Source organism: Bos mutus, chromosome 16, assembly GCF_027580195.1.
Source record: "Bos mutus isolate GX-2022 chromosome 16, NWIPB_WYAK_1.1, whole genome shotgun sequence".
NCBI classification, from domain to species: Eukaryota; Metazoa; Chordata; class Mammalia; order Artiodactyla; family Bovidae; genus Bos; species Bos mutus.
The window spans coordinates 34004263-34019329 of NC_091632.1; the positions used below are offsets into that span (position 1 = coordinate 34004263).

Genomic DNA, 15067 nt, shown 5'->3' on the forward strand with positions numbered 1-15067 from the left:
AGGCATTGGGCTCCACTCATGCTATGCAGCCATGATCAGGGTTATTAATGCCTCTGGTAGCCCTGCCTGGTTGTCATGATGATCCCCATTTTACAGATGAGGAAACTGAGGCTCAACGAATTAAAAAAGAGACTTGTCCAAGTTCATAGAGTAGCTGGTAGTTCACAGAGTCTTGTTAGTTGCTCAGTCATATCTGACTGTTTGCAACCCCATGGACTGCAGCCTGCCAGGCTCCTCAGCCCATGGGATTTCCTAGGCAAGAATACTGGAGTAGATTGCCATTTCCTTCTCCAGGGGATCTTCCTGACTCAGGGATCGAACCCAGGTCTCCTGCATTGCAGGCAGATTCTTTACTGTCTGAGCTACCAAGGAAGTCCCAAGTAGAGCCTTTACCTAGCCCCAGATCTCTCTAGTCCTAGGTCCTGCACTCTTTGCAGGTCTGGCCCCCAGTTGCCTCCTTTTACCCGTTAGTATTTCTAAATTGGAGCTGTGTATTTTTGCACACATGCTTGTGTGTATGCCTGTGAGTATGTGCTGTGTGTTTGTATGTGTGTGTATTTGTGAGTGTGTTGCCTACATGAGCTCTAAGGAGGCCAGGCCTTAGAAGCTCATAGAAGGATGTCTTTCTCAACCAAGAGCTGATGGTCAGATGAATTCCTTGCAAAAGGCTGTCCTCCATTCTGCAAACTTTCCAGGCAGGAGGTTTCCAGACATCAGGCTCTCTAGCTTATAGCCCCAGAAATGAAAGTGGCTGCTGTCCTGCTCTGAGGGAGCCCGGATGTGGTGTTTCTAGTGCTCACCGTTCTGAATTAAACATCACAGACCTCAGTCTGCGTGTGTCACGGGGCTGCCTCAGGCAGAGGACAGTTTCCTTTCACACCAAGCAATGCCAGGGAGAGCTGGGCCACTGACAGAGTTCTGACTTTCCCTTTGATGTGCCCTCTAGAGAGCTCACCCCTCCCTGAGGCATCCCCCGAGCCCCAGGGCTTGGCAGGCGAGGCCCCAAAGCAGAGACACCAGACCACAGAATGGGACAGCAAAGGACCCAAAAAAGGCCATTGTCATGTACTGAAAACCTGAGGATTTACATAATCAGGCTTCACATGCATTATTCATGGGCTGCCTCATTCATACACAATGCAGGGGACGTGCCAGCCTGTTTGGCGCTAGATATCCTTCAGCAGAGAAGGGTCTGAAATGGCCAAGCTGAACCTGTGTCAGGGTCCCCAGAAGAGCTAGAGCTAGGAGCTTTAAAATTCGTGAAATTCACAACTGGAGAAAAGATGTACATGAACTACAACCACAGTCATGGCATCGCCAATGATATCATTTACTGAGCACTTTGAGTATCATTTACTTTACTTTATCATTTACCAAGGGGCAGGTACCTGCTCCACACCGGACAGGCTTCACCTGTCCCATCAACCCCACGAGGGAAGCTGGTGAGCATCAGCCCACTTGAGAGAGGGGAGGGCTGAGTTGACAGAGGGCACCACTCCCTGGCTGCTCAGCTGCAGAAACAGGATTCCCTCCCACCTGCTGCCCTCTCCAGCCCAGGTTCACTTTCCCACACCCCTTCCTTCTGCGTCTCCCTTACCCGGGTGCCTGCCTTGTATTTCTCTCACCATTGCTCCCAGAGTATTCACTCCAGGACTCGGGTTTGCATTTGAGGCTTCTTATTACTATGTCATCAGAAATCCCTGTTTATCAGGAAGGAAAAAATAATAAACTTTACAGTTTTGCTGGATTCTAAAGGGCACGTGTATACATTCGTCTTGGCATCAGTTCCTTCCAGGGAGTATGTCTTCATTGTTTTTAAGTGGAAATTAACAGAAAATAGAATTCCTCTTTCCTAAGTTTTACACCTAGTATTTTCACAAGGAGCCTTACTTTTTAGCCTCCTATACAAAACTTTGACACTGTTCACCCTGTTCATTGAGCTTGCAGGGCTGAAGCACTGAGATGAAATTAACACATCTGAAGCTTCAGAATCCACGCCCCACCCCCACCCCCCAAAATGTAGTTTATGTCTTAAATGTTTGACCATCTCTTCACTAAGCAGCACCTTCCAGAATCAAAAGTCGTATTTCCACACTAATACCTCTGGCTGTGAACATGAGACTTGATACGAAAGGCTAGACATTCACAGAGAACCCGGTGGTCATCACTGGGGGCTCTGGAAGGCCCTGAGTCTGTGGCTCTCTCCACGTGGCAGAGAGAAGGGACCCTGGCCCAGGCCGAGCTCACTCTAATCCGCGTCCAAGTCTCTCGAGAAGCCCGAAGTGTCTCTCAGAGGACAGAGCTGCAGTCAGACAAACAGCAGTCCAGCCCCGCCCCCGCCCGTAGTGACCCCTGGGTAGGTGGCTTGACCTCTATCTCACGTTCCTCAACCAAAACAACCAAAGATGCTAACAAGAGGCCTGCTCCGTGGGGCAGCGGGAGGGTTAAATGGCAAGATGCCCGCAGTGCCTGGCACATGGCAAGCCCCTTTTCTAAGGGGAAGAATAGACAGCCCATGGATGGGTGGGGAGTCCTGCGTTTCTTTCAGGGAGCTTCCTGCCAGCTGACGCCCTCCCTGGTCCTCCCAAAGCCGGCAGCTCTTCTGTGACGCTCTTTTCTCCTCAGTGAATACCACTCGGGTCACAGCCAAGAAAGGACCCAGATACCTTTTGTGAATGGGCTAATGCTGGGGTTTTTCAATAGGAAAATTTTAAATGCACAGAAGTGGCCATTTGAAAAGCACGCAAACCCTTTTACTTAGGACTTGAAGTCTAAGAAAGGCTGAAGGGCACCGGCTGCTTCTGGCAGAAACCCGTTCAGCTCGCCTGCCAATCAAATCTCCAGCCAATGAAGTCCTGACTAGGGGGCATGGCCACCACTTTGCCTGTGGCCTCCCCCCAGCGAGCGAGCGTGTGTGATTAAGTCACTCAGTCGGGTCCCACTCTTTGAGATCCCGTGGACTGTTAGCCCGTCAGGCTCCTCCGTCCATGGGATTATCCTAGCAAGAATACTGGAGTGGGTTGCATTTTTTTTCCTCCAGGGTAATCTTCCTGACCCAGGGATCGAACCAGCGGCTCCTGCCTTGGCAGGCAGATTCTTTACCACTGCGCCACCTGGGAAGCCCCCTCAGCCAGGCAGGAGCCCCCTAAAGTTCCTTCTGCTTAATTAGCTCATGTCCCTTGTTTTTAAGATGAGAATAAAAATGGCACCTAACTCAGTAGCCTTGGATGAAATGGGAGGTTGCTTAGAAAACCCTTGGTACATGGGACCACGTAGGATACACGCTCACCTGCCATCATGGTTATCCTCACTCTTCTCTTTAACTCACCATTTTCCAGGATTTCCTTGGGCCCGCGTGTTCTCAAGATCCTGGTTTCCTCAGCACCATTTGTGTGTTTTTAGCCAACAAGTAGAAATTGGTAGATGTTGTGTAGGAGGAGCATGCGACGGGAGGGGCTTGTGGGTGCCGACGAAAATGAAGTAGGGCAATGTGGCTAGGCTGGTGCAGCATACAGACAGAAGATGGCCAAAGAAAAAGACCCTCACCTGCCCCTTCTTCTGCCCACCAATCCCAGTGAGTCCCAGCGTCTCCTAGCAACCTCAGAGGTGTGTCCCCGAATGGAACAGGTGGGGACACATTGAACACTGTCTTGCTCACCTGATATTTTCACTTAGGAACGTTTAGAGGACCTCGAACAGAGAAATGCCAAAGAGTCAGCAGCTTGCAACTGTTCCTTCAAAGAGAAAGAGAGGCAGGTACAGAGACCCTTTCTGATCTTGCAGCCAGACACAAAGTAGATACCTTATTTTCAAAGGGTAAGAGCATGTGGGGTGCAAACGCCAGCGTGGGCAGCCCAAAAAACATTCCACCCACCTCCACTCCCTTCCCCTCCCCCACCCCGGGCCCTGCCCCTGCCCCTGCCCCTGCTCCTGCCTGCAACCCGCACAAGGGACCTGAAAGACCCAGGATCTGGAAGTGAGAGAAGGCAGAAGGGCAGCGCAGCCATCCTGGGTGCTAAATGATCTGGGGACATAGAGACAAAACCAGAAGAAGAGAAGAGGGTAGGAGTAAGGAATCCCAGAAACCTCTGCCCTAAGAATGAAGTACAGTAGGTGGAAGAAGCGGAGAAGGCAATGGCACCCCACTCCAGTACTCTTGCCTGGAAAATCCCATGGATGGAGGAGCCTGGTAGGCTGCAGTCCATGGGGTCGCGAAGAGTCGGAAACGACTGAGCGACTTCACTTTCACTTTTCACTTTCATGCATTGGAGAAGGAAATGGCAACCCACTCCAGTGTTCTTGCTTGGAGAGTCCCAGGGACAGGGGAGCCTGGTGGGCTGCCGTCCAGTGGGTCGCACAGAGTCGGACACGACTGAAGTGACTTAGCAGCAGCAGCAGCAGCAGCAGCAGGTGGAAGAAGGAGGGGATGGTAGAAAATGGAGCCAAAAATAAGGAGGAAGGTGCCTGTTATAACACCCCCTCACCTGCCAAAGGGGAGCCCCATTAGACAGTGGGCTTTCTGGTAGCCAATGGGAAATAGAAAACCCAGCATGGTCCAGAGTTCACTGTGTACATGAGATATGATGAGTGTGATGCTCAGAAGTGTTCCAGAGAGGACGTTGTGTGGTGTAATGAGCAACACCCCTAAGAATAGCAGTGCAGTGCTGCCTGGGTCATGGCTGTGCACAGATCTTGAAACAGACTGATGATCATATCCCAGTGAGTCCAGGAAAAGCATATGCACACGGGCCAGGCTCTGCCCTTCAGTGCCCAGCCATCCACTGATTGGACTTAACCCAAAAAGGTATTTCAGAGCAGTGTTCAAACTGGGGTTCCCTGAAGCCCTGGGTGCCGTGGGAAGGGGATGACTCTCAACACACACACACACCTTTCTCCCACCAGAGAAGCTCTCCATTGTCTGTTTTATACCCCAAGTTCCTCTTGGAATTTTGCTTGGATAAAAGGTTTAGGGGGGAAAGGTGGGGGTGGGATGGGAAAGAAGGAGGTTGTTGGTTTAATACCACTGCTTTATAATATCTGGAAATTTGGATGGTGACTGCCTCAACTGAGTTTGTGATAAATATTGAGTGGTTGCAGGCTCAAGGCCTCCATGAAAAATGTCTGGAGGACAACTATCTGTTTGATATGGGCACATAAGCCTTCGTGGACAGTCCTCTGAGGGGAGAGTTAGCGTCCTTCAGGGAGAACGGAAGAGACTTACTAGTACCTATGACCTGTCCCAAAAGATGGCCTTACTTCCTCCATGAATTTTATGAATGCCCAGTAGCATTGCCAGATTTGAGGGGGAAAAAAAAAAGCATGCCCAGGATGTGTTAAGTTTTAATTGCAGATAAACAACAAATAGTTATTAAGTATAAATATGTTCTAACTTATACAGGGGCATACTCATAGTAAAAAATATTTTGGTTTCATTCTGAAATTCAGATTGAACTTGGAATCCTGTATTTTATCTGACAGCCCCTCCAGCACTTACTGAGCACCAACTAGACACCAGGCGGGGAGGTTCTGAAGCAGGTGTCGCAAGATGGCAGCCCACAGACATATTTCATTTGACTCATGGGATTTTTTTTGGTACATTTCAAAGTAGGGCAGTTTAACAGAATACTCCAGATTTCCAGCTTCTCTGAGAAACTTGCAAGATCTGGGGACACTAGGCCCACAGTCCCACAAAATCACAAGCCTTTGTCTTCCAGGCCCCTTAGGTGCTGGGCTCGTGGACTTGCTGCCACCCCTCCCCTGGCTCACCTCACTCACTTCCTTTACTTCCCTGGCCCCTGTAGGAATCAGGTTGGTGACCCCAGTTGATGCTCAGGGCTCTCTGAGAAAGTCCCCTTCCTGACACCCCTATACATTCACCTGCAGGATGTCAGTCTGCAAGGGGGACCCCAGTTCCCTCTCCCTTTGGTGTCTCCAGTGTCTCAGGGATGCTCTTTCTTTGATGAACTGTCCCTGAGGTGCGGAGTCTTAAGCAGATCAGGGCAGCAGTAGTAATCAAACCCAAGGGGAGTGGACTCCAGATTCTCAGTGATGGCTTCCCAACAGGCCCACAAAGTCCCTGCCAGGGGCGTTAACCACTGGGCCTTTTGTCATGCCTAGGCCATTGGGTGGAAATCGCTGGACATGTGCAGCCTCTTCTAGTGACCTGGAAGGCTGTGCTTCCCCCTAAAGCAGATCTGTCCTCCAGGGAGAATATAGCATCCTTCATAGCCTTCTTGGTTGACCCACCTCCTTCTCTACTGGAATCTGGAACAGAGATCTCTAAGAGGTTCAGCAGGACAGTGTAGCATTGCCCCAAAGCCACACCCCATTCTACAGACACCACCCCCCCTCTGCCATCCTTATCCCTTCCCTCTTCTGCAGACCCTCATCCTCATGTCCTCACCTAGGAAGGCTCAACATTTCATCCAAATGGGTAGCATCCGAAAGTTGAGAAAAAGCTGTTTTTCTTTGATGCAAAAGACAAAGCAGAGCATAAGCTAAAATTTGTCAATATTCTTTCTGTGTTAAAGAGACAAATGTTTGTAGAGGCGGTGAAGAACAAGATGCAGAACTCAAATTTCCAGGTGAGCCAGGAGAGGACAGAAGAGAGAAAACCATAGAACATCAGCAGGAAGCCCAGTCGACATGACACTGTATCTATCGTGTACTGAGGATTTAGCGTGTGCTATGCACACAGAGCTAAGCACTTGACCTGCAGTATCTCATTTAAGCTTCACAACAACCCTATGGGGGGTGGATTTTGTTATTATACCCAATTCTCAGATGAGGTGTCTGAGGCTTAGAGACCATTTGTCCAGAGCCACACTGCTAAGTAGGAGACATCTGACACCCAGGTAAGAGTGCTGGCTTCTCTTCCTTGAGGTTATAAACTTCCAGGTAATAAACCTGATAACACTTCCAATGGCATTTCTCTTGAATTTCACAGAAGCATCCTCTAAAATTATTTTAAAAGTTGAGAATTAAAACTTTGAAATCTTGAGCATGTTGAAACATTGCCATTGACAAATCAGCCCTGGAACTGGAATTAAGCCAATCCGCGTTCCCACTTTGCAGAAAGTAGAGGCGAGCTCTCAGGGAGCTTGAAAGCTGAACACATTTTGGTTGAATAAGAGAGAAGAGACATATTCAAGTTTGATAAAAGGCCACAGTCATTCTGAAGCAACCAAATTATCATTGGTAGAAGAAACAAAGATATTCTAGGTGAGGGATATATTTGGAAAATGGAAGCTTCTTCTCAACCAGCATCCTTGTTCTAAGGCCAAAAGATGGTTACTGTCCCAAAGCAGGACATTAAAATGACAGAGAGCGTCCTGGGGGCCCCTATGGATCTGAGACCTTTGCCACCCTGCAAAGTGGAAATTTTGGGAAGTTTGTTACTTATTCGTTCACAAATATGACTGAAGCGGAGGAGGAAGAAAGAGCCCTGAGCTAGGTTTTGTCTGAGGACCACCTGGGGATGTAAAATGACAGAGGGGATATTGACATGGATCCCAGATGTTGTGGGAATACTGTGCTTCTCTGAGATACGAGACCCCCCTGGCATCTCACGCTGCCTTTGGCTTTAACAGAGTAGGGACAAATGGTGCTTTGGCTGAGAGCAAAGAACCAGCTTCCCATTTTCCTTGCACTCCAGCCCCAGCTTAGAAGTTGGTGTCTGAGATCTCCTTGGTACAGAAGGGTTTCCTCCAGGTTCCCTACCAAGTGTAGCTTGGGCGACTTCTTCCTCCAGAGTGGACCTGGAGTCCTTCAGGGGATGGAGTCACCAGGACCACATTGATAAAGATGGGACGTGTAAAGTTTGCTCTCTCAGTCTCGCATAAGAGACTCCCAGAGAGTCTCAGCCTTTCTCATAACAGAGTCTCCATCTCTAGTATGCTTCAGAACTAGTACATTCTTCCTTTTTAAGATCCAATGGGATTCATATCGATTTTTGTTTCCTCTGCAGCTAACAGTCTTCTATAATTATCTATCATATGCTAAAGGGGAAAATCTTCTAGTTAATAAATTGAATACCTAGTCTAGGCCACATACTGTGCTAGGAACTGGGGACAGAAAAATGAACAGAGATACGACCCCAGCCTTCATTCATTCAACGAATATTTGTTGAGAGGCTTGCGATATGGCGGGTAATATTCAGGTGTTAGGATTCAATCCCATTCTCAGTGGCAGCAATATCACCCCGGAGAGGGCAAAACTCTACTTTTTTAATGTATAAAGCACAGAAATACACACAGTGCTATCTGTAATAATCAAATTTCACAGAGGTGAGAACTTCCCAGGTGGCTCAGCAGTAAAGAATCCACCTGCAATGCAGGAGATACCGATTCGATCCTTGGGCTGGGGAGATCCCTGTAGAAGGAAATGGCAACCCACTCCAATGTTCTTGCCTGGGAAACCCCATGGACAGAGGAGCCTGGTGGGCTACAGTCCATGGGATCTCAAAAGAGTTGGACACGACTTAGAGGCTAAACAACAACAAAAGCGATTAGGAAAAAATGTCTAAGAAGGTTTCTTAAGGAAAAGGATGATAATGAAAAAAAGAATGAGAAACGCCAGGTTAGATCAATGAAGAAACATGTAAAACTCCCAGTCTTTCATGGCTTTTTATTCTGAGGCAAATAAATAAACAAATATTAGGTTGGATAAAAAGTTAACTCAGGTTTTACCATTAAAATGTTATGGAAAAACCCAGATGAACTTTTTGGCCAACGCGGTACTTTCTGAGTTGTTCCTGAGCTCAGGAACACTTTTCACAGGGACCTCTCCCTCCCCCTCCCCAGTCCAAGGACCTGGAGAGGCCTCCCTGAAGTAGGGATGTTTAAAACAAAGACCTGAGGTGGTGTGGGAATGAACTGGGATCTTTGTGCCCAGATCTGCTACTCCAGTATGCCCTGAGTATTAACTGGAATTATCCCAGTTAATTTCCAAATTTCCAATTTATTTTTTTAATTAATTAATTAATTTTTTACTTTACAATATTGTAGTGGTTTTGCCATACATTGACATGAATCTGCCATGGGTGTACATGTGTTCCCCATCCTGAACCCCCCTCCCATTACACTGTTGGTGGGAATGCAAACTAGTACAGCCACTATGGAGAACAGTGTGGAGATTCCTTAAAAAACTGGAAATAGAACTGCCAAATTTCCAATTTAAATGTCCTTATTTAAATGACAGGCTCCTATCCTGGCCTTGTCCTTCTAAGGGTGAGCCGGAATGCGATTCCAAACATGCATGATGAATGCCTATTGCTGCGGGAGGTCTCTGGCTCAGGACAGACCCAGCCAGGCTTCCCCCACGTCAGGCCCACACTTGAATTTCACATTTCCCATTCCTCACCCCTTCCTTTTCCTGGTTCAGCCATCCCCTCTGCCTTTTGCTGTCCCCGACCTCATCACTCAAAAAAGTTGACCAAAGCTTGCTCTGTGGTGCTTCCCACCTCAAGCTCATGGCAGACCTGGGACTTGGGGGACCCTGGGACTAAGAAATCTTCATTTTTAACAAACACCCAGACTCTCGCTCTGACAGCCAGCCCCAGCACTGGCCCTGGGGACCCATCCAATTTTATTGAAAATCAAACTAAAAAGGATACAAAGGAAAACTGGTTTAGAGGCAAAAGATTTTCGACATTTGCTGCCTGTTTTCCTTTTATCTGGGCATTCCCACCAATATTTACTTTGTGGGCTAGTGTAGAGATCTTAGCCTACCTCACCCTGAAATGTTTTCCTGAAATGATTTTGAAAGCAATCTCAAAGCACATTTCAAGGCTCCTGGCAGCCACTGGCATAGGTCAGGCACAGAACGTGATTTTTAAGCCTGTCTTAAAATGAAAAGAGTTACAGAGAAGGTCCTACCAGCCCCTTCCATTTAAATCCACCCAGAACCTCCTCTCAACCCCTAAGGAAGACAGGACATTCTGGCCCCTAGCTGACAGATGAGGAGACCAAGGATCACGCTTTCAGAGGCAGAGCTGAAACTTGACTACCTGTAGGCCCGCAGGCCCTCTTTCCCCAGGGGCATGAGTTGGAGTCAAAAACTTGCAGGAAGTAGGGCTGTTGATGTGAAGCCTGTTGGAAAGAAACTTGCAAGTTACAATCGTATCTACAGTATAAACAGAACCGTGTGGGAGAGAGATTATTGGGTTGCAATGAATAGAAACCTATTCAGAAAGAGGGAGGGGGCTTTTATAAGGATGTAAGAGTGAGTGCCTCATAAATACTGAGAGCTGAGAGAGAGCCTGGCCTCAAAAGAGAACTGGTAGGCCGTCATCTCCCAAGCGTCATCTCTCTTACACACAAACACACACAGAGCTCATATCACCTCTCTGTGCCTAAATCTCCCCTGATCTCGTCTCTCTCTGGTCATGTGATAAAAAGGGATGACCTCACGGTCCCCCAGTTCAAAGAATCAGCTCGAGTAGTAAGTAGCATCATAGAGCCCATAATCCTAAATCCTAGGAGTGACCTTCTGAAAAGCTGAGCCTGTGCCAAAGTGCCCGATCAGCTAAGACCAGGGACAGAGTCATACTCAAGACTGCCCCACACCAGGGGCAGTGCTTAGAATAGGGTTAGACCGATTCCCCTTGAATATCCTGCCTTTTCTCCTCCTAAGACATCAGAGACATAAGACATTCAGTTTAGTAACAGCTTTTCAAGAGAAAGTCCATCCCAATGAATGTGCCCATAATCAGAAACTCCTGGTTTCAAAAACCAAAAAAAAAGAAAGAAAATATAAGAAGAAAGTATCTGTATATCTGGAAGGGAGTACATTGGAATGTCAATAAGGTTACCTGTGGGTAGTGTGAGAATAGTGGATTATTTTAGCTTCTTTTTGCACACATCTATGTCTGTATATAATTTCTTTTTTACAAATACTTTATTTTGAGTAAAAAAGCCCATTTGAGTGGTATATTTGGGGATACCCTTACAATTGTCAAGTTTGTGCATTTGTTGCTCTTGTTGAAGGTCGGAGCCAGAAAAGCCACTGCAAAGATGGACCAAGAAAGAGAGATGCTAAAGAGAGAGATGTCCAGCAAGTCCAGCCAGAGCCTTCTGTTTTCTAAGCCTGGTGGAAGGAACTAGAAACATCCCGCCGGGTCTGCGAGATCCTCCTCCATGAGTCAAAGAGACTTTTCCGCGCCAAATCACAAAGACACTTTTTTAGGACTTATTGTTACCCTGTGTGTTGCTTCCTAGACTGGTATTTTGCACAGTACAATTTTTCGGACTGTGTGGGGAGAGGGGCTCTTTTCACAGCTATCTGCGAATGTAAACGCACTCAGGCATATGAAGAATTAGTTCAAAATTCCGACTCCTAGGCCCAGTAGATAAACTTATGTGTCTGGGTTGTGACGTACCCAAATGTCACACCTCCACGGAGCTCCAAGAAACCCACAGTTGAGAAAACCCAGGGCATGATACTGGGGCCACAGGACAGAAAGGTAACCTCAGGGGCTGCTGGGTCCATGGTATAGTGCATTTATATCTGAATTTCTTATAATAAATTTGAACACCAACCTGTTTTTATTGCTTCCATAACAATGAGTCACATGTGTATGGCACTCTGCAGTTTTCAAAACCCATCTCATCTAATCTTCCTCCAAGACCTGGGAGGTAAATAGTATTATATTCCCCATTTTACAAATGAGGAAGCTGAGGTTGAGAGAGGTTAAATGGCCCATCTAAAGTCACACAGCTAAGAAATTCAAGGGTTGGGTCTGGAACCCAGGTGTTTACCTCCCGTCTCACACTGCCCATTCTGTCACAGCAGGATAAGCCCAGTAGTTCAAGTCACAGGCCATCAGGACAGACCAAGTACCCAATCACCAAAGGGCACACACTGCCCAGGTGCACACACTCTTTCCATGGTATTTGGAGAGACTTTCATTTTTGCCCTCTCTGCAGCCATCTGTCCTCTCCCTGCCTTTCTTACATGGCCAAGACCACCAAATAAAATGGGAGGAACAGCAGAAGTCATGAATATCACTAATTCTTTTAATTTTAAAAAAGTCACAATAAAAACATTTTTATATTTTTAAACCAAATGCATTCTTTATACCAATTAAAATTAGAAGGAAATATGAAAAATTATTTGCATGATATTCCACTAAAGGTACATCTTACACAGTGAGAAGGTACATCTTACACATGACCTTAAAAATAATCTTGAAGGGAATTCCCTGGTGATCCAGTGTTTAAGGCTCCATGCTTTCAAGGCAGGGGGTGCAGGTTCAATCCCTGATCAGGGAACTAAGATCCCACATGCCTCGTGGTGGTGTAGCCAAAAAAAAAAAAAAATTTTTTTAAGAGTTTTAAATTATTTTTAAAAATAATAATAGTAATCTTGAAAACCCCAGTTTTCCATAAAGAATATGATATTACTTATACTGCACCGTATCCCCAAAATCCAAAAAGCAGTCTCCAACACCAGAAAAGATCACTGGGTTAGACAGTAGTTAAGCTAGCTAATGTTTGGAAGCCAAATTGAAGTGGGGTGGGGGGTGGGGGGTGGAAATACTTAATTTGGTTGAACATGAATATTTGAATTTGCAGAAGTCAAACATGATGCCTCTGTGATTCCATTGTATTTTAGGTCTCTCAAAGGACATTTTAATTTTATCATATCAACTTTGCAACCCGTGATGGTGATTTCCTTTCTTCACTCCTTGAACTAGATGGTTCTTTGGGTATCACCTCAGCCACATACCCCTTTCTCTGAGAATGCACACTGCCCCCCGCCCCCAATCAGATTTGCCCTAGCTAATGCTGCTCTGTTGGCCACAGCTGGTTGGCTGAGCAGTAGATAGTCTGCCCAAGCCAGACCGATCAGGTTTCACTTCTAACCCAAGCTGGGCCAATCAGTACCTCCAGCCTTGGTATTGGAAGTAGGGCACAGGAGCACCACACAGGTCATTAGTGGTGTGGAGCTGAGGTCTCAATGCAGTTCCCAGCTGGTGTGGCCATTTCTTCCACTGTGTTTGGAGAAACAAAGCCAGTCTAAAATGAGACAGCCGGGATAGATAAACAAGTGGAGACAAGAAACCAAGACCACCAGAGAGACAGTGCCGTGGACACTACAAGTCCCTTAGTCATCGCCCCCGCTCTACTGCATAAGCTGAAGGTTAAGCACCTTCATTTCCCAGTTTCCCTTGCAGTTAGACCCAGCCATGTTGCTCAGTTCTGGCCAATGACATGCAAGTGAAGGTCCTGGACAGGGCTTCCCTTCTGGAATTAAAGGCAAGACTTTGTTAGGAGAGAGATTTTTCTCTTTGTCCCTTTGTCTTGTCTGTCTTTTCTCTCCTGGAGCTCAGACTTGGAGCTGGAGCAGCCATGCTGGGAATCACCAGGAAACAAGCAAGAGGCCAAAGCCCACCTCAAGGACAACGGAGTGGAAAGATATGAAAAGCCTGGGTGGGAGCCTGGTAACATCACTGTGCTGTACACCACAGTATACTGAACAGCCTACCTCTGTACATCCTTTTATGTGAATAAACCCCTCTCTGTTTAAGTCACTGTAGTCTGGTGTACCTGTGTGTGCTGTGGAGCAAACCACTTAAAACTTCTCAGTGTTAGTCATTCAGTTGTGTCTGACTCTTTGCGACCCTATGGACTGTAGCCCACCAGGCTCCTCTGTCCATGGGATTCTCCAGGCAAGAACACTAGAATGGGTTTCCATTCCCTTCTCCAGGGGATCTTCCCAACCCAGAGACTGAACCTGGGTCTCCTGGATTGCAGGCAGATTCTTTACCATCTGAGCAACTTGCTGACTTACAATGGCGAACATTATTTCTCATGATTTCATGGATCAAACAGGACACATGTACTGGTCTGGGCTGGCCTGGCTGGAGCTGGATGGTTTGGGATGCCTCGTGTACATGCCTGGTCATTGACAGGCAAGCTGGGTGAGGGCAGTGGTTCTCAATCAGGGGAATTTTGTCACGCAGGAAATATTGGGCAATATCTGGACACAACTTTGGTGGTTAAACTGGCATGGGGGGTGCAACTATCTAGGGCAGTGTTCCCCAACCTCTGGGATCTAATGCCTGATGATCTGAGGTGGGACAGATGTAATAATAATAGAAATAAAGTGTACAATAAATATAATGCACTTGAAATCATCCTGAAAACATCCCTCTGCCCCAGTCCATGGAATCTTCATGAAACTGGTCCCTGGTGCCAAAAAAGTTTAGGACCGCTGATCTGGGGGTAGAGGCCAGGGATGCTGCTAAGCATAGCACAATGCGCAGAACCACTCCCCACAGCAAAGACTTATTTGATTAGAAATGTTAACAGTACCGAGAATGAGAAACCCTGGTCTAGAAAGGCCTCAGCTGGGATTTCTGTCTCTGCCTGGTGTGATCTCTCTTTGCCCAGCAGGTCAGATCAAGCCACAGGTTCCCAAGAGCTGCAGGAGAGACCAAGCCCCAAAGCACACTTTCAAGTCTCCACCTGCCTTGTGTTTGCCAATATGTCATCAGACAAAGCAAACCGCACAGCCAGGGTTCATCTGGGAGAGGCTCCACATTTTCACCTACCCACGTCAAGGCTTCTGTTATTTAAAAGCTGATAGCATTCCAACTGACACAGAAAGTTACCCTAATTCCTGATGACTTTCTGGTTCCTGGTTTCTTTCCTGGGAAAGGCCAGTTCTAGGGCCTGCCCTTGGCTTCCACTAGGAGAGAGTATCACTCCAGGGTCTCTGGTTGCAAACAACAGAAACCTCCTGTGGCTAACTTAAACAGAAAGGGAGCTTACTAAAAGGCGACAAGGTAGGTTAGAGAATCACAGGGTGAGCAAAGCTGAGAAGTCAGGACCATCACGAGAAAAGTCAGGACTGTCAGGAACCAGCTCTTCTTTCCCATAGATGTCCTCTTTTTTTTGCTTCAGCTGGTTTGAGTTTCTGTTATTGCAAACAAAATGGCCTTTATTAAGACGCTCTTGGGGCTTCCCTGGCGGTCCAGTTGTTAGGTCATCACCTTCCAATGTGGAGGGTGCCAGTTCCATCTTTGTTCAGGGAGCTAGGATCCCACATGCCTTGCGGCTGAAAA

At 47.1% G+C, this 15067-nt stretch overlaps 1 protein-coding gene across 10 annotated transcripts in view; it reads left to right on the forward strand.

Annotated features, from left to right (window-relative positions):
• The window catches only part of FHAD1 (forkhead associated phosphopeptide binding domain 1), a 168064-nt gene extending 154554 nt beyond the window's left edge, over positions 1-13510 (forward strand). For 5 of the 10 annotated variants that reach the window (XM_070384949.1, XM_070384955.1, XM_070384954.1 and 2 more), the window contains 3 exons: positions 3676-3756; positions 6531-6584; positions 10986-13510. In XM_070384949.1, coding sequence (XP_070241050.1) covers positions 3676-3756; positions 6531-6584; positions 10986-11102 — 252 coding nt within the window. In that variant the 3' untranslated portion in view covers positions 11103-13510. Of the gene's footprint in view, positions 1-3675; positions 3757-6530; positions 6585-10985 lie in introns of those variants that run through there. The other 5 variants (XM_070384953.1, XM_070384958.1, XM_070384956.1 and 2 more) reach the window with 3 other exon arrangements.
• Positions 13511-15067: the final 1557 nt, after the last annotated feature.